General features: G+C 44.9%; 1 protein-coding gene across 1 annotated transcript in view; it reads left to right on the plus strand.

Annotated features, from left to right (window-relative positions):
• Positions 1-15,972, plus strand: part of PARD3B (par-3 family cell polarity regulator beta) — a 427,904-nt gene extending 411,932 nt beyond the window's left edge. The window contains exon 23 of the mRNA XM_059820147.1: positions 13,501-15,972. Within this exon, the coding sequence (XP_059676130.1) occupies positions 13,501-13,855 (355 nt within the window). The 3' untranslated portion in view covers positions 13,856-15,972. The remainder of the gene's footprint in view (positions 1-13,500) is intronic.
• Positions 15,973-20,937: the final 4,965 nt, after the last annotated feature.

The following is a 20,937-nucleotide window of genomic DNA, read 5'->3' on the forward strand; positions in this document are numbered from 1 at the left end:
AATAATGCCTCCTTAATGTTGCCTTAATGCAATGCTTTTTGTTAAATACCCTGTAAATAATATCAAGAAAGGTTATTTAATGAATAATCTGACTTTTTTTTGAAGAGACTTGTTACTGATCTTAACTAGCAATCTCTTTAGTATTACTGAGGGGAATAACAACCTTAATGTCATTTTGGTTTGATTTCTTTGTGTGAAGGGCTGACAGCTCTCCCTTCTCTCTCGTCACCAAACATCTGAAGAAAGCTGCGTTATTGAGAGATTACTGCAGTGGTCCTTGGTCTTACAGAGATTTCATCAGAAACATTTCATTTTTAATGGACAATGGAAAATGTTCAGCTGTCCATTATTACACTTCTTTGTACACAGTCTAAAAATATAAATGGAAATTATAATTACATCTGTAATTCTGGGTCCCAGCTGAAATCACTTTAATCCCAATGTGGAAAAAAAAATCAATACAGAACCCTTAACCCTGATCTTTTCCTCTTTAGACATTTCATTTGCAGTTGTACTAGTTTATACCACAAGTTTTATAAGTTTTTCAAGGGACTTCAGTGTACGGAGACCATTTTGCATCCTCAGAATGGTATTGCTGCTTTGTGCTTTTCTGACTTAGAAACTGGAATGATCTTGAGTAATGGTTTATGTTGTAGCTGCTTGGTATGATATGAAATGTCTCCCTTTTGCTTTTTGATCATGAAAAAAAGAGGGGCCTTTGAAATGTTGCAAAGTTCTTTTAAAGAAAATCCCATTTTACTGGAAGTAGAATTACGCATATTTTTGTTAAAGAGGAACCCAAGTCAGCATTAAAGATTTAACATTGAGGTTTGGAAAAGATGTCATTCTCAATGCGCCACAGGCTTTCTACTATATTGTGCTTTTTTCCTATGGGATTCAAATAGTAGGTCTCTCAAGGTTAAATATTATGGGTTTTATTTTTTTATATCAACATCTGTAAGTACAGTGTTTTGTGTTTCTGAAACCCGCATCTTTCTGCAAACTTGCACTTAGACCAATAGTTGCTTTGTTTTGAGTTAGCTTCTGGGGAGGAAAGGAGAGGTTGCTTTTATGCTGTAAAGCCTATGGAAACTATTAATTGCCGACTAACTGCAGCTTCCCCTGAAGCATCTGGTTCTGGTAACAGTCAAAGACGTGATTTTGCAATTTAGGGCACACTCTGCTACATTGCCCCGGTTGCCACGCTATTAATAATAGTAGATGTAACATCCGTGTAGCAGAGGTGTGTTATTCATCTGGTAGAATGTCTTGTTTCCTAGTAATTGCATATATGTACCCCTCTCTAGATCATGAGCACTCAAAAAGTAAAAAATAAATTAACTGCATTCTGGTCGGTCTTTTCTCTGAATACCTGAAAGACACAATTGAAAAGGAATGTTTCCACGTGGAGTGAGGCATTTCAGCAACCTACATCTAGTACTCGAGCTATTTATTTGCTGTCTAAGGCTGTCAGGCCTTAACTTCCTGACTTCATTCCAGGATACAGATGTCTCATTCTCTCCCTGCCCTCTCTTCCCCTTTCAGATACCATTCTCCTATACAAGAGCCTAATCCAAAGCTCATTGAAATGCTTCCATTGACATCCAGAGGCTTTGGCTGAGGCTGGATGAGTCTGGGGCACAAAGTTCCTCATGGCATCGAGTTATTCCCTCTTCTCAGTCTGGTATCTAGGCAAAGCACAGATCTTTTTCCATCTTTACTTCCCTCTGCAAAGTATCTTGGTGGTTTTTTTATGAACATGCCACTGCAAGTCTATCATACCGCACAATCTGAAAATACTTAAAATGATATTGTAGTAGTGACCTTTATTGTTCATTAGTGAATCAGCAGCCTAGCTTACTGTGGCTTTAAATGAGCTATATAAATTGTTTGTTATTTTCAATGATGATTCCCTTGATTTGAACATACTAGAGCAAAGATAATTGTTTGATTGATTCATTATGTAAAAGATTGTTTCAAGTTAGAGGGTGTTTTTATTTTTATTTTTTTCTCCCAGCCAAATTGAGACATGCTGTCTGGAATCTTTGCCAGGTTCTTACCAGGTTCAGATCAGGAAATGCTATTGCTTCTCTTTTTCTCACTGATGGCATGCATAGCCTTCTTGGGTGGAGTAGGGGTGCCTCTCTGATTGTGGTGATGTTCATCATAATCTAAGCTGAAGCTACTGACAGCATCGCATCTTGCGCATAAGACTCTACTGCACGTGGTAATCTTGGTCACATGATGTATATATGTGTTCAAAAGAAATTAAAGTCTAAACCTGGTGGTGCTGTCCAAAGCCCCTCTGTATCTTAATATTGGCTTGCCCCTATGTTCCAGCTGCTGTGCTGTCACCTCTGTAAGGTATCACTAATTCCCAGCTGTGGGCATCGCTTTCCCATTGCTCAGGGATGCAGTGTTTTGGTGTGTCTTTAAAGCATTTTGTTTTGTCTTCTGATGTGTGCTCCCTCTTCCAGCTTCAGTACCCTGATGTCTTCTTTTCTAGGTACATGACTAAGCTGATATAACTGTGTTGCCACAGGCTGTGCTTGCTCTCTCTAGAAAGTTGCTGTGCTCTAAGAACTTTGCTGTTGCAAATTTTATCGTGTCATCTGGCATGCAGCATGGTGTGCAGATGGCAAAGAAGAAATTTGTTTAGAAGCTACATATCTCCTCTATTGCAGGTGTTGGGGGGATGAACATAGATCTGGGATACTGATGATTGCACCAGTTCCCAAAGAGCAAAGGATGCTGCATGCCCAGGGACCTTGCTAGTAAGTCCTGCTGGATGCATAGTGCTGCCCCAGATCAGGAATGCATGGGAGAAAATCACATAGATCTGATGATGTCTCATGTCACCTTGGACTCCTTGCAGGCATTGCCAGGGCTGGTGCTGCTGGGGAAGAAAGCAAAGAAGAGAACAGTAGCCAGGCCAGGAGGGGAAAGTGGCAAAAAAAGTGGTGGAAGCCATGGGCTCCAGGAAACCACACCTGGGCCTTACGGAGGGAGGCAGAGAGGACAGCGGGGGATGTGGCATCTTGCCCTGTTGTCATGTCCTTCCATCTTCAGCCTGTGGTCTAACATGATGTCCACTGACTTCCAGATTTGCTTTTCTTAAGGAAGCAAAGTCCAGCAAATGAAAAGGGGAAGGGGAAGAGCTGAACGCAGAAGCGTATGAAAGTCAGCAGTTACGTCATCTTCATCTGTGAATAGACCACATAACTTGTATATATCTATACGCATTAAAGTTAGTGCCATATATGAGTAAAAACTCTACCTATGCCCGTAAGGCTGGGTTACAGCAGCTGGGAGCTGTATTGTGCATTGCCTCCGTGCTGCGTGGTTCAGGTCTCAAAGCAATGTTACAGCGATGTATCTGGTAGCTGTGGCATGTGTGCGTGTCTCATTCACACACAGCTATTCTGTAGGGTGTGTTGAGGAGGTGTTTGAGGAACCGAGCAGATTCACAGCTGTGTCTCACCTCTCCAGAGTCTGCTTCTGCTACCAGAATCTGGTGCGCTAAACCCTCCTCATCTGAGCAAGTCAACAGCCTGTCCCAGGGTGCCGCCTCAGAGAATGGCAGGGACTTTGTAAATAAAGGAAACAATTGAATGATAAGTTCACACTTCAGCACACTGCTTAACAACCCGATAACAGTTAATTACATACAGTATTTTTAAATGCAGCAACAGGGAGATAACTCATGCAGAGATGGAGCACAGGCGCTTAGGCCTCACGAGCGAAGGTTAACCTTTTACTACCCACGTCCCTGAAGAGGCCAGTGGCCTGCAGCTCTGGATCTCACCAGCTTTGAACATTTACTGGCTAGCAGCGACTCAGGGCCATCCACGCAGCATTTCCTCAGCCGCAGGTAGGGGCAGGGGGAAGCTGTGTTCAGCCCAGCGACTTGCAGGGTTGTCTCCACCACAGGCAGCAGGTAGAGCATGTCCAGTCGGCAGTTGCTCCGCTTCCTGCAGCTGCACTGATGTTCGCGTAACTGTAGAAGCTCTTAAGGAAGAAGCCAGCATAAACACAGCTGGAATGGGCTGCAGTCACAGGGTGCTCGCTGCCGTCTGCGAGTCACGGCAGCTGCAGTCAGTGCTACTGCTCTCTGGGCACTGGGTGGGACGTTTCCGTCTCTTCTAGCCCGGTGGGATTGAGGGGTTTGACCCTTGTTATTTAAAGCTCAACTTCAGGACGTCTGCTGTTAGAGCATCCGCAAAGTTTGTGACTTAATGCAAGTCTAATTAACTGATTTGCCTGTCCAAATCTGGACATTTACACACTTCTATAGAGGCAGCTGTAGAGTTATAACTTCAGCTGTTTATCATGCCCTGAGCCTTTAAATCTCAATTATTAAAGGTGGTGTTTAATGGCTGGCTGGAAAAGGGGTGGTTACCACAGTGTTAATGGAGTGCGGCAAGCCAGGAAATCTATAATCTAATGCCTGTATAGAAATGAATGGTTCTAACAAAAGAAAATATGGGGGGAGGATGTACTTTACAGGCTGTTTGCACTGTTTAGGAACAAATCAGTACATGAGCAGTAGGGGAACAATGGGGACTGAAATACTGCCTGAAGAAAGAAATAAAAGCTGCTTGTTTTTAAGGTCCCCCTCACCCCCGAAAAGCAGCCATCATTCTGCTCTGGATCTTGAGCTTTGCCTTTGTTGCAAAGGGGAAAAAAGGGAATGGCACACCCCAGTGAGTTTAACAGAATGTCTGGACCCAGAAAGAAATGAAATGGAGGAAAAAACAACCAGCTACAATCAGTTTCAAAAATCATTTTCCTTTTTTATTGAAGCATGGTTTTACTAGCCAGTTTATGCCATTGGAGGCAGAATTGACAGCCATGCTTCATCATGGCAATGCAGAAAACGCTGCAAGGAATGCTTTAATTTAAATGAGAGATGCTTTAAAAAAAAAGAAGCCTAAAAGCTTGGTAATAACATTAATAACCACTTCTTAGAGGTTTTTACTAGCCCACTAAAGATCAGACAGCGTGGTAAGATCCCAGCGGCTGAATAGTAAAGACCTGGGCCCAGGTTGTTATTACTTAGGAAGATTCTTTTAATGACTTCTGTTATTTGTTGAAAATCATTTGAACAGCACAGCTGAATAATCACCTTGCTTTAAATTCACTTCACGTGAAAAATGAGAACAGGATAGAATTTGGGTTTATGTGTCTTTGAAAGCACTTTACAAAAATGGCATGTATAGCAGTAGGGCTGTGAATGGATAGGCGAAGGGAGGAGGCTTCCTTGCTCAGGAGGAGCTCTCCTGGAGCCTGAGTGGTGTGTTTGTTTCCTTCTGAAGAGGGATTTTGACTATGGCAACAGCATTTCTTTTAAATCAAATTACAATCTCCTGAGCCACCACAGCACCTTTAATTTCTACCCTGATAGCCTCCAAAAAAGCAGAAATCTGCAGTAGAGGTTAAGGTGGGGCAACGAGATCTGTATAGTATTTCTGGCTTTTGTGCTGCCGCTGTGCTGGGGCCAGCGTTGGGGGTCTCATCGCTCTGCATCTCTCTCCCTTCTCATTGCTTGCCTGCTCTTGAGGGAAGTAGCTGGCTCTTCTTGTGGCAGGGGTAGCAGGGTCCCCGTGTCCGTTGGAGCGACTGCACGGTAATGCAGTACAAATATTACCATAAGAGAGATTTCAACTTCAGCATCTTGCCCCAGTGGTGGCAGTTCTCCATGCGCTCAGCACTTCTTTCTATTAGTTTGAGTCTGCATTGAAATGCAGAATTCAGCTGAGAAGCCTAAACATTTGCCTCTCTTGCTGGCTTAAGATGCATACATCCTTTAAAAAGAAGTTTTCTCCCCTCCAATGCAACTTGGCTGGCATCGTCTCAGAAATGTGATGCAAGAGACCAAAGGCCAAGAACTCTTTTAGTCTATAGGAAGAGCTTTTGGCCCCTGCTGATCTGCAAAACAAAAGACCAAAGGGACCTTAAAATCTCATCCAGGTCTCTCCCCGACAGAGCATGGGGGTTCCTGAGCAACAAGCATGACTGCTTAGCATTGAGAGTAGGTTACCAGTGCCAAGAGGTTAATGACTCACACGGTATTATGTTGTGTTGAATAATGAGTAACATACGAAATGACACATGTTGTAATGACTCGCTACTTAAAGTACCAATCTACTTAAGATCCCTTTAAGCTTGAAGAGATCACAGAGTAGGGATGTCTTGTTCAATAGGTGCTACTTTATGCCTCCTGGTAGAAGAGATGTACCATGCCTGAGAGCATATGAACAAAACAAGTGAGGAATTGAGTAGGAAGGATTATTGGACTAGTTATTTTGAATGCTTATTGGGCATTTATAGAGCACCAGCTAGCATATTCGGGTTTTTGTTGCTGTTGATTTGAGGGTTTTAATCCTGATTATCGCAGTTCCTGTATTTGTAGGTTGGATTTAGGGAAGGAAAGAAAGGGGAGCTTTGCCTGCAGGATGGGATTATCACAAGCTGGTCTGAGATCTGCTGTGGAAAATAAACTAATGTTGGAGCAAAGGAGTACCACAATGTTTTATGGCTTTGTTGCTGATGGGAGGGGGTTTAATTAAATGGCTCTCTAAATTCTGATGTTAACCAATCTATGACATAGTTTGCTCCGTTAGGGATTGAGAACAATCAACTTGCTCGCGTGCAAAATAGACTGTTCATGCTGTCATAAGAAGTCTTACATAATCTTATAGTAAAGTTTTAAACCTGTCAGACTACTGTTTTCCTATCTTACAGTTGTTTCTGCAGTCTGCTTATCTGCATGGAAAGCTAGTATCTGACTAAACTTTATGCTTGGTCCTGGATGTAAAAACAAGTGGGACACCTAAATGTCTCTAATTGTTAAGAACTGCCCAGGGAGCTGCTGGGGCCGAACATCTCTCAAAGTGTGGCACTCTGCAAACAATAAAGGACTTTGTTCTCCAGCCGCTTTAAGGCTAGACTTCAACTAGAGTAATATAGACATGTCTATGCACTTAGTTTCTGGGATTGTGGTGCTTTTGCTGTTTGTTTCTGAACAGTCCAAGCCATAATACTGCAGAGAGAGAAAACCTATGCATATAAGCTCTTATGTTCAGGCCAGTCAAGGCCACTGTTAAACTTTGCAAAACTGCATGCAAGGGAAGAATTTCCAACAAACCTGTATGGATCCCTCCTTCTCCAAATCCAAAACAAATATGAATTCTTTAAAAAGGGGAGAGAGAGATTTTTTTCTGCTCTTTTTTTCCCCCCAGTAACGCAGGTCATGAAATGATCATTATTTTTATGGGTCTGCAAAGCCTATAGAAGTCAAAGCTATGTAATATACATTGCAGAGTGTTCTGCTAATCCAGTCCAACCGCAGTCGTGCCTGGCCCAGGGATGAGGGTCTGGTAACTGGAAACCTGACACTGAAGGAATTCCAAACACAGTCCTCAAACTAAAAACAGCTCTCTCTGCATGGCATGTGCTACATGAGAGCCAGGGATTGTATTCGTTTACGTTATCTGATTTTTTAGCCTTGTATTGTTGATAAAAGAACAGGAGAAGAAAGCACCTCCACCAGCTCAGCCCATAAATAATCCGTGTGTGGTGTGTTTGAGGTTAGTATGACATTGCTAGACATCTGCCGCCTTCTGAGAGGTACAAGCCTCTCTCACAGACAGCAGCCACTGAGCATTTCCTTGTGCTGCAGATTCCTCCCAGTGCTAAGATACCAAATTTGATTTCCAGTGGCTTTTTAAATGCAAACCCCATCATCGGCTATGGGAAGTATTGGTCTAAAATGGCAAAGAATATTTGTTATAGGAGTATCTTGCTTGTTAAGATACAGAGACACACTTTAGTGAAGCTCAGAGTCATGCAGTGATTTTTTTCAAACCTGCAGTGATTTAAAAAAATATATTTTTTTTTACATTATATGCACATTGAATATTAAGCAACAGAAGTTCTTAGTGCCACTGACTACAAACAGCACTGCGGTGTCTTTATTACTTTATCTGGAGAGATAGGGACTACATGGTCTTTTCAGTCAGTTGTTTTTAGTATATGTTGAAGAGCTTTATAAAGATACAGTGTATTTGATACTGTAAGATTGTTTGTTTGCATAATTTAATTCTTACATCAGCTTCTCCTTTCTTCTTTAAAAGTAGATCCTCCTGGCTGAGAACAAACAGCGTGCAATCACAATGCATACAATAGAGTTCTTCAGTGAGAATCTGGACACAGATAGGACCTTGTTGCTTTCTCCTGTTCTTTAATCACAGCCTGAGCTGCCTGATGCCATCACCGAGAGTCTCTGTATGTCTTGCTTAGACATGAAAGAGGCTGCAGCCAAATGTGGGCTTTCCGTTTGCCACTTACTCTGTGGCTGTGTTTGAAGTTTATTTCAAGAAGTACTCCCTGACAAAGTAAGAAGGCAGTTTTTCATGTGAGATTATATCCCTTGCAAAATATTCCCTCAGCAGCGAGAACGAGACAGTGATGTAAGAAGAGAGCATTCCCTTCCTTGCTTTTTACCAGGTACTAAGAGGGTGACCTCTGTGATTCTCCCTGTAGAACAGAGGAAAGAAAAACTCTTTGTCATGATGAAATCCAAACCCCCAACATGATGGGGCACAGCGTGAACCGCTAGACCGTCATTTTGCTTTCCTTTCCTTTCAGATAACCCAAGCATGCGTCTCGTGGCTGATGTTAAAGGTGACCTGCAAATGGGGGTTAACAATGAAACACAGAAAACCTGAAATGAAATTATTTTTTCCTGGTTGTTTTTTGAAGCATCAGGTATTTAGGCCAGTCTACCCTGTGAGATTCTCCACAACTGAAGAATTACTGAAATGGGGGCTTTAAAAAAAAAAAAAAAGGGAACTGCAGAAAGCCAAAAGTGTTTTAGTTAGGTTTTTTGAAACCTACAGATACCTGTTTAACTTCAATGACTAAATACCATTTTGGGTAAAAGAAACCTTTCTTAACTATTCCGAATCCTTTGGTTCAGTTTTAAATAAACCCAGAAGCTCTTAAAAATTCTGCAGCAAAGCCAGAAAATATTAGATTTTATATTCTTTGTGCTTGGAAGATAAATCAAGCAGGGATAGAAAAACAAACTACTTCAAGCTTTACCTTGTCATAGTGAAAATAACAACACATCACAACACATGTACTGTTAATTGAACATCAGTCACAAGTTACCTGCTTTATTTGGACAAGGTTACTTTGTGCTCTTAAAGCTCAAAACGGATCACAGTTCTTACCTGGTGAATCATTTAGAAGATAAACCAGTAGAGCCGCTAACTAGCATATGAAATGATATGGCGAAACATGTTTGCAGCTACCTGTGTGCATGATCTATAATTTCTTGGCACGGGAAGGTGAGATTTCGCTTCCTCACAATAAAATGAACATATTAAGGGGCACCTTGCCCATGGCATTTTTGAGGAGTGCATTTTTACACTGCCCCACCAGATTCACTCCTTTCTTGAAACTGATGCTTCTGCCTCCCTTCCTTCCACTGCTTCCTTCAGCAGCAGCCTCTGCTTTTAGCTAGACCCACATCAGTGATGCACCTTCCAGTGGGAGCCAGCAGAGCTGAACTATCAGCAAAAACACTTTTTGAGCTCTGAGATCAGTTCCTTCCCAGGATGTTGTGTCAGCTTCCCTACCTTCTGCCTGCCATTAATTTCACTGGACCCCCAGGTCAAACAACTGGCCAAAAATCTGGAAAACAGCTGACGGTCAGAGCAGCTCCTGCTCAGCATGTCCTCTCAGAGGGCACGCTCCTGGCCTGGTCCTTTTGAGTGGCTGGACCTGCTTGACCCAATTTGTGGATTTTTGATCACTCCCCTGGGTCACTGATTTTCCACTTGAGGTTATTGGTTTGACCCCCAAACCGTGGGTCACTTGGGAGGTGTGATATGGCCCTGTGAACTCTGAACTCATCGGGAGCCAACAAAAACAGCGAGGGAGGGGAGAAGAATTTCATTAGGGCCCCCTCAGAGGTGGCAATGACTGCTGAGTGGAAAGGCAGGGGTGGTTTTGCTTCTTGCAGAAACAAGCATAGCATCTACAAGGGGCTGCAAAGTACAAAGTGTTTGGTTTGAGTTGGTATGGCAGTTTCTTTAAGGATAAACAGCAGCATATACTTTTATACCATGAGCTATCAAGTGAAAATGGTGTTGCTTCAGAGGAGCCCTGCTCTTCCTGCCAGGAACTGCCCCCACTGTCCCAGACTTACTCCTAACGGTGACAGCGTTTCTACAGCCAGAGCTTGGTATCTGTTGGTGTTTCTTCTACCTTAAAAAGACTGACTTTCTGATGGTTAATTTGACACACTTGGGGAGGGAAGCACTGTTTTTTCCTGTATTTTAAGACTTGTCAGATGGAGGTTCATGTCAGAGATTCATGGAGATGCCCCAGGCTGGTTGGTTGCACTGTGAGCAGCTCCCTAAGAACAGACTTCAGCAGGCATGGCTGGTAGGTGGGGAAGAACGAATCCTCAGGAAATATCTCAACTTCAACATGCAGTGCTCGTCATAAAAGGGAAGAAAAGTGTCGTCACTGTAGCATGTGTATCTGCACGCATAACACCCACTGGGATCACCAGGGGAAGTGAGCTGGAGAGTGTGGTGCAGCCACGAGGTTTGTGAATTTCCTCCTGGCTGTGCTGCCCAGGGGCAGCCTTTTGGGCGGTTACCAGGGTTTCCCAAGGCTTTACTCATGCAAGAGTTCTGGTAATCATTGGTTAGATCACTGCTTGTATTATTGCCAAGGCTGCTAAAAAACCTCACGTACCTTCTGTCTTCCCGGGGCTTTCCTAAAAGATCATGTGAAGTGGATTCAAGCCTTGTCTCCGTGTACAGCCTCTCCTCTCAGCTGCTAAGCCCTGACCTGGGGAAGACACTTGAGAATGATACCACTTATGGGTGTTTCACCCTCAGAGAAGGGAAACTGGTGGTGAGAGTGAACAGCTTGGCTATTTCTTCATTTTTTAAAGAAAGATTTTGCCCTTCCCGCATGTTCCTCTCTGCAGTTTGTCTACACGACCAGAGACAGTATTAGCTGTAAGTGAACCAATGGTAGATTTAGTTTTGTAGCATAGGTAACAGTAATGAAGACCTGATGGTACAAGCTCAAGCAGCTTGGGTACATGCCTCAGGTCTGGCACTCTCGTGCTTTGATTGCTCAGGCTCATCTTCATTGTACAGTCCTAGGTCAAAGCTTCCTGAATGCACTACCCTCTGCACAGTTACAGCTTCTGTGGCAGCAGTGTCACACTGTCTCCTAGAACTGGACCAGCTGAGCTTTCCTGGAAGCGGCTCTTTTGGCTGGACCGCAAAACTCATCCCCCTCTTTTCCTGCAACATCCAGACCTCTTACGTGAGTTGAGGGATGAGCTGTGTGCTGAAGGCTCAGTAGATGATGCTGGTGGCTCAGTCCTGCTCTCACCAGTCATTTTGGTACTAATTAATCTTGAATTTGTTATTTTGGAGTAATTCAATTTTGAAATTAGAGCTCTGTCCAAAAGCTACCAGGCTCTTCAGTGAATTCTGGATCCGGTTTCAAGCTTAGTCCCTTTTTAATGGCTTCCACAAGAATTTGGTTGATTATAGCTGCCGATGAGAACCTATTATAAAATCTAATATACAGGATTTTGAGCATTATCCTTATATTAAAAGGTGGTGGGTGTAGGTTTGACATTTGTTCCTGTTGGTTTGCTTGCTTGACACAAAGCAGTTCCTACCATCGCAGAAGCCTTTTACGATTGGAAGTGCATTTTTGCACACAGAGGAATTAAAAGCTGAGTGTAATGGGACTGACTAGCGAACAAACCTTCATATAGAAATACATGGAACAACTCTTTGGCCTGCTGTGGAAATTAGGCTTTGTTGCAAGGCGTAGGTGTATGAGCAGAGACAGCAGTTGTCTCAATACATGTGGTTAAGAGTCCTTTTAGTATCTCGGAGGGTGGCTTCGGGCCCTTCAGCACTTTGTCTGGACTGTCTCACCAGGAGGGGGGGCGGGGGGGGAAGCCAGGAGTGCCTGTCTTTTATAATGTTCTGTTTTTAAAGCAAAAAGTCTCTGGGGAGCATAGGGTCCTAAAAGTCCAAGGCCTGGAATTCTTCCTTTTGCTCTTTCCATTTTAAACAGGAAACATTTGCACTAAGTTATTCCAGGGGGAGAATTGTAGGTTCATTTCAAGGCAGATAATGTTTGTTCATTGCCTATGTCCATGATTTACCCTATGGGCTTAAACGAGTGCAGCAGAAAACCACATGTTTTTTTTTACTTCATGCAAAACAACTTCCAGTGGAGTCTGGGAGCCCGGATTAAGAAAGGGGGGGGCATGCTTGTAAAATCTCTGTGTGAACAAAAGAGAGACATTGACAAATTGTGAACACCTGATCTGCTCTACCAGAATGATGACTTTTTTAATAAATCTATGCAAAGAATATTTAAACAGTTGATGAGTTCAGTCCCAAAGCCACAGAGCAGGTGTAATTGATTTATACTTTCAGCCCCTGTTTCGGGTCAAAACCCTGCCGTCTTCCTTCAGCTCTCACTCGGAGAGAAGCTTCCTCTGCAGTCAATGGGAGGTTTTGCCCAAAGTGCAAAGACATTTGCAGTCAGACTGGCAAAAACTCCTAATTGAGTTGAACTTTTGGGGATGCTCTGGTGATATGTCTGTGAGAACAATTATTTTTGCCATTTCAAAATTATCACAAGTTGAGCTGTACTAGGAAAAAATATCAATGCTTCATTAGTGCAAATCATGGAATTAAGATGCAGAAAGAGAGAGAGGGCGCTCCATGGCACATCCTTAGGGACGACATGTTCACGTGTTGCTTTTCACGTGAACTAGAGCTTGTCAGATCCATACTGATGCAGACAAGGTACAGGGCTCTTGTAATATCAGGCCTTCTAGATCACAGGAGCTTTTTTGACACCCCATTGGCAGCCTGCCCATTAAGCACAGGTATTGTAGCCTGACATCCCTAGTGTTTCTTCCAGGAGTTCCAGTTTTTCCAACTATGGTGTTTGGAAAGTTTTACAGTCTGACATGTTAGGAGAAAAAATAGTGGGAAATGGCTTAGAAAGCGTGAATATTTGTGCATGTAAAGCTTATGGGATTTGCAGACTTGCAGACCCAACTCATCTGTTTATCCTCAGGCTAGATAAGATTCAGTCAAACATGCATTGTTTAAAGGAGCTTTGTTTCCATTATGGCAAATGGATCACAGGAGGCTGACTTTAGGAGCTGAAGGGCTCCAGTGCTCCCCCATTGTAAAAGGGCTGTGATGTGTGCCGGACCCTTCCTCCAGCGTCCTGGGTGTTACAGACTTTTGTAGCGTGCAGGTGGGAGGCTTGTTATCCTTCAGAAGTTCTTTTGATTCATCTGGACCTGTCATGCTTGAGGTGGCATTTCCTTTCCCAAAGTAAACATAAATTGTGAGTACAATAATGTGTCACTGGGCTAGTAGACTGCCTTTTTATGTGCTTTATTATGTTTTTCCTCCTCAGGCGTGGACCTGCAGAGCCACTGGAATATTTAACAGGGCCACGAGTAATATACAAAGAGAGAGATCTTCCCTACTACCAAGGAGGACAGCCTGTTGTCCACCCATCTAAGGGGAACTACATCCGTGCGCCAGACACAAGAGTGGCAGAATTGAGGTACCCCCAGCACTACCCAGCCCAGCCTGTCACAAACCAGCATAAAGGACCCCTCCGGCAGGACGTGCCACCTTCCCCTCCTCAGTCCCACCGAGCACCAGCTTATAATGAAATTGTCCGACACCGTGGGACCAGTCCAGAGCAGTACCAGTACAGGCAACAGGATCCCAGGCAGAAGAACCCCATGACTGCAGCTGTATAGCCATGCACTGGACTTGCCAGCACAGCCCATGAGGAATCCTGTCGGACATCATCCTTGTAGAGTTGTTCCCAAGCATAGCTGCCTGTAAGAATGGCACGTGAGACCTGGAGTTGTTCTTACTGAGCTGGGTTCAGCGTAGGTGCTTTCTAACAGGCAAACTAAAGCTACGTGAGGTACGATGTGTTTTGAGTACGTGAGGTACCAGACAGTTGAGGTTTTTTTAATTCCTTTTAAAAATAGGAAGTGGCTGCTGGAAATGAAGCGCAACACTTAATACACCTCAGGGCTATTTACCGAATCCAGTTACACCTATACAGTACATAGCTGTCTGTGTAAGGGCAGTGGTGTCACCGGAGTTTACTTCAGAGTGCTGTTGTAGAGCCTTTAAGTGAGAACGCAGCATGCAGTATGGACTTCGTGCAGAGCTGGGGATCTTGTGTAATCCAGTGTGTGGTCATGAGTTGACAAGGGACTGCCACGGAGGTAGCGGCCGCGTTCCAGGCACGTTCAGACCAGCAGCTCTGTGCTTAACGGACGCTGCAGTTCCAGATTGGTAATCTGGCCTCTGTCTTCCTCTTTCTGTGTGGTGGTGGCAGCATTTATCTTGTAGCCTTCATTTTTTGCAGTTTGTGTAGCAAGATTCTCAACTTATTGCACCTGCTGCATTTGGAGTAAGGTGAAAAGCTTTATCCACCATGCTTAGGCAGGCTTGCAGAGGACAAGGCAGCCAGCCACCTGAGACGTGCGTGTCTGTAGATGTGCATGTGTGTGCTTGTGAGCGTTTCTTAGTTATACAGTGTGCACTCTTTAAATGTAAACCCTGGAGATCAGATCCTCAGCTGCTGTCAGTATCGCTCTTGGGGTTTCAGTGGAGCTGGCCTATAGGAAGTGGCTGGAAGTGGTGACCACGGGCATGGACTCTGTAATTCATATTAAGTTACTGTATCAGGTGCTGCCTTGGCTCCGGTAGGACAGCCCCTTCCCAGCCTGCTCTGGCCGGGGTTACAGCGAAGTGCCTGCCAGCAGCGTGCCCTGCCCTCGCGAGCCTGCCGCTTCGTGAAGGCACCTCTTGGTGCCCACCCTCAGTCCTCCCAGGGAAGCTCAGCCTTGGGCAGCACCAAACAAGTGCCAAGTGCCAAACTGCTCCAAGTTTCTGCAGCCAGAGGCCATCAGGCCAGCGGGGAAAGGGCCTTTTCACAGCAAGGGGTGAGGGAAAAGACAAGGCAGGCAGCAGGGGGAGGGTTTCAAGACCCTGGGGCCCAGGAGAAAGAGGAGAGAATAGCTGTTTGTAGCAAGTTATTTGCAGCAGTGCATAGGAAGAGAGGTGTGGGTGCGGAGAGGGGGCCAGCAGCACAGCAGAGCCGTGCGAGGACAGGGCAGCGGGGTATGTGCCTGACTTTTTGCCCCGCACAGCCTGAGCTTGCTCTGCAGCCAGCCAGCCTGGAAGGAGGCCAGAAATGCCTGTCCCCACCCACAGGGACCTGTGCTACCCAGCCCAGCAGGGCTGTGGGTGCTCAGAGATTTGTCTCAAGGATTTTCTCACAGGGAAACCATACAGTCTTGCCACCTAGAAATATATTTTGTGAAGTTTCCAAGTGTCCTTAGTTCCTCGACTTCTGCCTTTTGGGAGTGCTATTAAATCGTTTGGGCTCCTCTCCTCATCAGGGAGAGTCTGTGACCTGGCCAAGGATTAAGCACAAGGATTTCTTTGATGTCTTTTTGACACCTTTGGTATGCAACAGATTAAATCACATAGGTCACTTCCCAGGTATTAAATATCACCGGGAAGGTTTGTCCCGCTAGGAGCATGTCCCTTTACTAGATATCCCTGGGAAAAGGGCTCATTAGAGTACGAGGTCCGTAAGGCGCAGGGCAGGGTGGGTCTGTGCGCTGCTGTTTTCCAGGGGCCACCACCGGTAGGTAATGGCCCTGATGAGAAGCAGTGTTCAATCCCAACCAACGTTTCTTCTGTGCTGCTAATGCTGGTGAGAGACTGGCATAACCCTGAGGCATGGGGAGCACTTGCAGCTGGCCGGCTGACCGGCAGGCTCTAGCATTTGCATTCACACCCGTCTCTACCCGCCAGCTGGGCTGGGAAGCAGGGGAGAGGAGACAGCTTTGGGGTGGGGGGGAACACCTCTGCGATTCAGATACAGGGCTGTACTCCCTGGGACGGGGCAGGCGCAGCTCTAAATCCAGTCAGGAGGAAGCATTGGTGGGAGGGAGAGGAATGCAACTGATTATGAAGCAAGTGTGTTCGGTTCTTGTTCCATTTCTTTCTGCCCTCTTCCCTAGTACTGCAGGAGGGAAAAACCTCTGGAGGGAGGGTTGGATGTAAAGCTGGATGTCCCTCGGTACCCTCCATAAATAAGGCACATTCCCCAAGGAAACTCTGCCTGTCGTGTACGTGCTGTACGCAGCCTTGTACTTCTCTCCAAGAGTTTTAGATGCTGTAGGATACTTAGCCAGGACTTGGCAGCCACAGGGTAGCCGCTGATGTTATGAAGGCCTGCTGAAAGTGAAGTGAAAACAAATTAAAATACTTTCCTTTCCCTCCTTGAAATATAACCCCTGATACATTTGATCCAGCTGTAAAGAAACTAATATGTTTGCGACAGTGGCTTTATCAAGCCAGGCCACAATTAAGAACAGCTCTGAATATAAGCTACTGCCGTTATAAATCACTCTCAACTAACCCTTCCAATGGCATCACATCACAGTGAGCAGAACTTATTTACAGTATTTCAAGAGCCAGGGCCAAATAAAATCTGGATGCAAACAGCTCCTGGGATGTTTATAGCCTTTGAAGGACCTGCGCAATTGTCTCCCCGTAACCTGAATCTCTCCTTACGAGCTCCCCTTGACTGCATCAGCTCCACTCAGTTGAGGCGGACAGATCAAATGAACATCATCTGAGCTGTTAATCTTACCCAACAGGTTATTAAATGATGCTTCTGCTGTTAGATCAGTACAGGGCTTCTTCCAAAATAATAATAAAAAAAAGTGCTACAAGCGTAATATCTGGATGCATCCTACAAGTGAGGAGCTAAGGAGGAAGAACGGTCTGACCTAGCTGGGGGAACAAGACCAAAAAGTATTACAGAGCATCTCATCAATCTCTGGTGCCATTGTTCTGGGAGAAGATTGCTATTTGCTGGTATAATATCTGGTAGAGATACGGTATTTTCAAAAGTATAATGTGTAACTACAGTATATATAGTCAGCTTCTCTGCAGTGTAAAATGTATGATTTTAGCACCATATTGTGGAAAAATATGTACCGTGCAGAATTCACGAGGTGCTACAACTGACGGTTGAAAATACACACTTGCAAAATCCAAAAGAGCCGTTAAGTAACAAGTTGTTCTTTTCCCCATATGTCCATATGTTTGGGAAAATTATGAGTCTGAAATGCTCTTAACACGTAATTGCCTCGCACTTCCTCATCCAAAATGTGCCAGTCCAGCATTAAAGTTACTGACGTAGCGGGTGTGAAGGGAGAGTTTGGGTTTGCCACAGGAGCAGCATGCCATAAGTGTGCGTGTGAACAGGAGTCAGGACAAGGGGGAGAGAGGCCCACTCTCACGTGAAGATGGAAGCTTTGATTTCCTGAGCTGGTGGCGTGCAGCCTGTGTTTCTGGCTCTGGCGTGGGGCCAGCCGGGCCCAGCAGTTGAAAGATTAAGAGATAGAAAAAGAGCCTGTGGATTTTCTGAGTGACCACCCACTAGTGAGCCATGATTTTGGCCTGCGAGCAGACATTACCACTGTGATATATTATGATGCAGAAGTCTCTAGGCACCCCTTGAATGCATAAAGAAATATCAATTGCCCTTTGTGGAACAAAAAAGGGGAGCTAAGCATTTAAAAAAAAAAAAAAAAGGCTCCTGCCTTGAAAAAGTGCATGCAGCCCTGAATTCCAATTCACTCCAGCTTCCTGATCTAGAAATAGCTTCACATGCTGCCTAATTTTTTTACAGATGAATTGTGCTACCTCCTCCTCCCAGCCATCACAGATTTGTTTATCAGAGAGTTAGTGTTGTGAGTGAATCCTACCGACTGCTCTGCTAGGGCCGCATCCTGACACTCTGCTCTGAGCAGGGGCTGTTTTGCACTTCCAAAAGGCCCTACACCTGTGCTCTCCATCACAGTTGTTCTGCAGAGTCTCTAAGCCTTACGTGCAAAATCAGAAGCGCTGTTCACTATCTCTGCATAGGAGAGAAGGCTTTATAAGACACTATTTTGTTATTGTGGGGGAGAGAGAGAGGTGTTTGTGATCCTGACAACACCTGTGTGTTTAAGTGAAACTGATTTAAAAATCATCTGTGATTGTTTTGGGGGAGAAATTCAATACACAATTTGAGAGGTTTTTTCTAGTACCACATCAAAGAATTTGATCTTTTGTTACATATGGCTATATAAATTCTACCTGTTTTATTTTGCATTAAAATAAAGGCTTTAAGACTGTATATGATTATGTATTTGTATGTAGAGTCTTTCTCTTCTTTGTATCTACGAAGTCATCCTCACCCCTGGATGGGATTTGATATTAGAAGATAATGTGTGATCAGGCCGGATCAGAATTGGTAAGGTGACTTTTAAAAAAAAAAAAAAGGCAAGAAAACAAACAAACAAAAAAACCCAACCAACACAACAGCCATGCACTGCCTTGTAGAAAAAAAAAAACATCACGGGGCTTAACTTGATTCCCTCTCAAATCTGCATTGTCTTCAGTTGTAGAGCCAGAGTCCTGATTTCATAGCCCTGGTTGAAAGGAGAAGCAAGAGAGAAGTCCTCTGCCATCTCGGTAACTTTCAGCTTAGGCAACTGCATGTTCATTGCTAAAGTTCCCCAGACAGTTTCATCTCAACATCGAGCTCTTCTCTTGCTGTTGGTAATAACCGAGGTGTTTAGCAGCCATGTAGCAGGTACCAGGTCCAACCAGCTGAGGCTGTATTTCAGCGAGATGGCTGCAGCGCTGTCTTGCCAGAGATTTAGGACTCCTTGGAAGTTTTACAAAGGTACGTAACTTGAGGTTACGTACCTTGAAGCTGATGACACTACTTTTCATACTCCAGATTATGCGCAAGCATAAATCTTTCTAGGATCAGAGCTATGGGTTGCAGAGCGCACTGAGATTCAGGCAAGAGTGTTACGTTAGATAAATATCTGCTATTTTGAAAATTACTTCAAGTGAAAGGACTCTAGAACAGGGAGAAGGAAGAATGTAGCCTTTCTGAGGTGAAAAATTTGTTATACTACAAAGAAAAAGGAAAGAGTGAAAGAACAAAACAGAAGGACAGAAAGTGCAGAAGGTTTACAACACAAGATATAGCAGAAATTGCAGTAATGGTTCAGTAAAAATAAATGCATACTGTACTCCAAATCATTTTGAATGCAGATCTTGGTATTTATGGCCAAGACAGTTCATGGGCAACTTGAGTCAGTTTTAGCATGTATTAAACTATAATTCACATAGATGCCAATTTTAAAAGTTACCAGGTCGTAACTTGCACTCATAGCTAAAAACTGGACAAATAAAACACTGATACCTCAGTTTCTCCTTCTGCTGAAGTTGTACAAAGAGTGGCAAAAGACAAACTAAGAGTGTATTAAAACCTGGAAACTCAGTGACCACAGTTTCAGAAGGTGCTCCTTCTGCTTTGGCGGTGGTCTCCCATGGTTTCCCCATAGCAGTACTCACTTCCCTGAGACCTGGGCTCAAGATAAGATCTGTTTCGCAGTCACTGCTGTGTCTGCATAAAGAAGTATGTGGAGCCATTTGACTGTTAATTAATTTTAATGAACCAGACTACACCCTCATGAGACCTGTATTCGGCTGTAAGCAGTATGGGATGTAGTGCCTTTCACCAGGGAGGATCTCAGAGCTGGGTTCCTCACCCCAGCAGAAATGCAGTGACCTGCTGCAATGTGGCAGCAGTTGAGCACTACCGGGGGACAGAGCATAGCAGCCTCTCAGGGGTGAGGACCGTGGCAGCTGCGCTACTTGGGAGGCTTTTGGGAAGCAAAATGCCATTATCAAGATCGGAGCAGAGCTGGGCTGCTCCTGCAGCCTCCCAGAAGGCATTCAGGGCTTTTAATAAGCCCCAGAGGCCGCTGCCTCAAAGGCTCTGGAGGCCTCCTGAGAAGGTTGCTCAGGCTCCCTGCACTTGGTCCCTGCAGAGAAGGTGTGGAGGCACTGAGGCATGGCTTGGGAAAGTGTGGAAACAAATGGGACTGAGAAGGAATCCTGCTTCTCAAGCATGGGATCTGCTCCGGGGAGGGCAGCTCTGCTATTGTTTTTCCTCATGGGGTGGAAGGGTATCCCTGAGAGGCAACCGGAGAGACAGGATTGCTCTGGGAATTGGGAAGGAGAGGGGAGAGTGGGAAATGACAGGGAGAGGCAACTGGAGCAAAGGAAAAGTGATGAGAATTACAATAGGTTGGGAAGGGGAAGGTGGGGGGGGTGTCAAACCTGTATGTGGTAGAGAAAAGAGGGGATTGTCCCCGATGTGTGAAGCTCATGTACCAGCAAGGAAGGTGGCACTTTCTGATACACTGACCGCTGCTGCCCAATTTCCATTTTGCATCCCAGGCTTGTGACACCCCTCTACTGAGCCCAGAGTCAGGACCTGTTTCCAGCACAAAGCTACCTGTGCCTGAGGGAGGAAGCAGAAAGGCAAGTAGGAATTGTGAGGAAACCCATCAACCCAGCATGGGGAGAGACAGACACCCCTCACCCATCACCGACCCTTCCCCTAGATCACATCTTGCCACCCAAATCTCACGGCCTGCTCCCCACACGCCTCCCTTCACCTCCCTGGGTACCACTGAGACCACAAACTCCCTTTCCCTAACCACCTCTTTCACCCCTGGTTCCCCCCATCTCTGACAAAGCCACGTTGACCTTCAAACACAACTTTTGCCTTCACTGCTGAGCAGCCTTGAGCCATCTGTGAGCGTAGGTAACCAAGAGTTTTACTGGCACCTGAAAGCAATACGGAGTCAAAGCACGCAGCCCCCAGGGCCGGCATTCCTGCGCAGTGCAGGCTGGGGCTGTGCTGTCATTACGGACAGGGACGAGT

Source organism: Gavia stellata, chromosome 8 (genome assembly GCF_030936135.1).
Source record: "Gavia stellata isolate bGavSte3 chromosome 8, bGavSte3.hap2, whole genome shotgun sequence".
In the NCBI taxonomy this organism is placed as follows: Eukaryota; Metazoa; Chordata; class Aves; order Gaviiformes; family Gaviidae; genus Gavia; species Gavia stellata.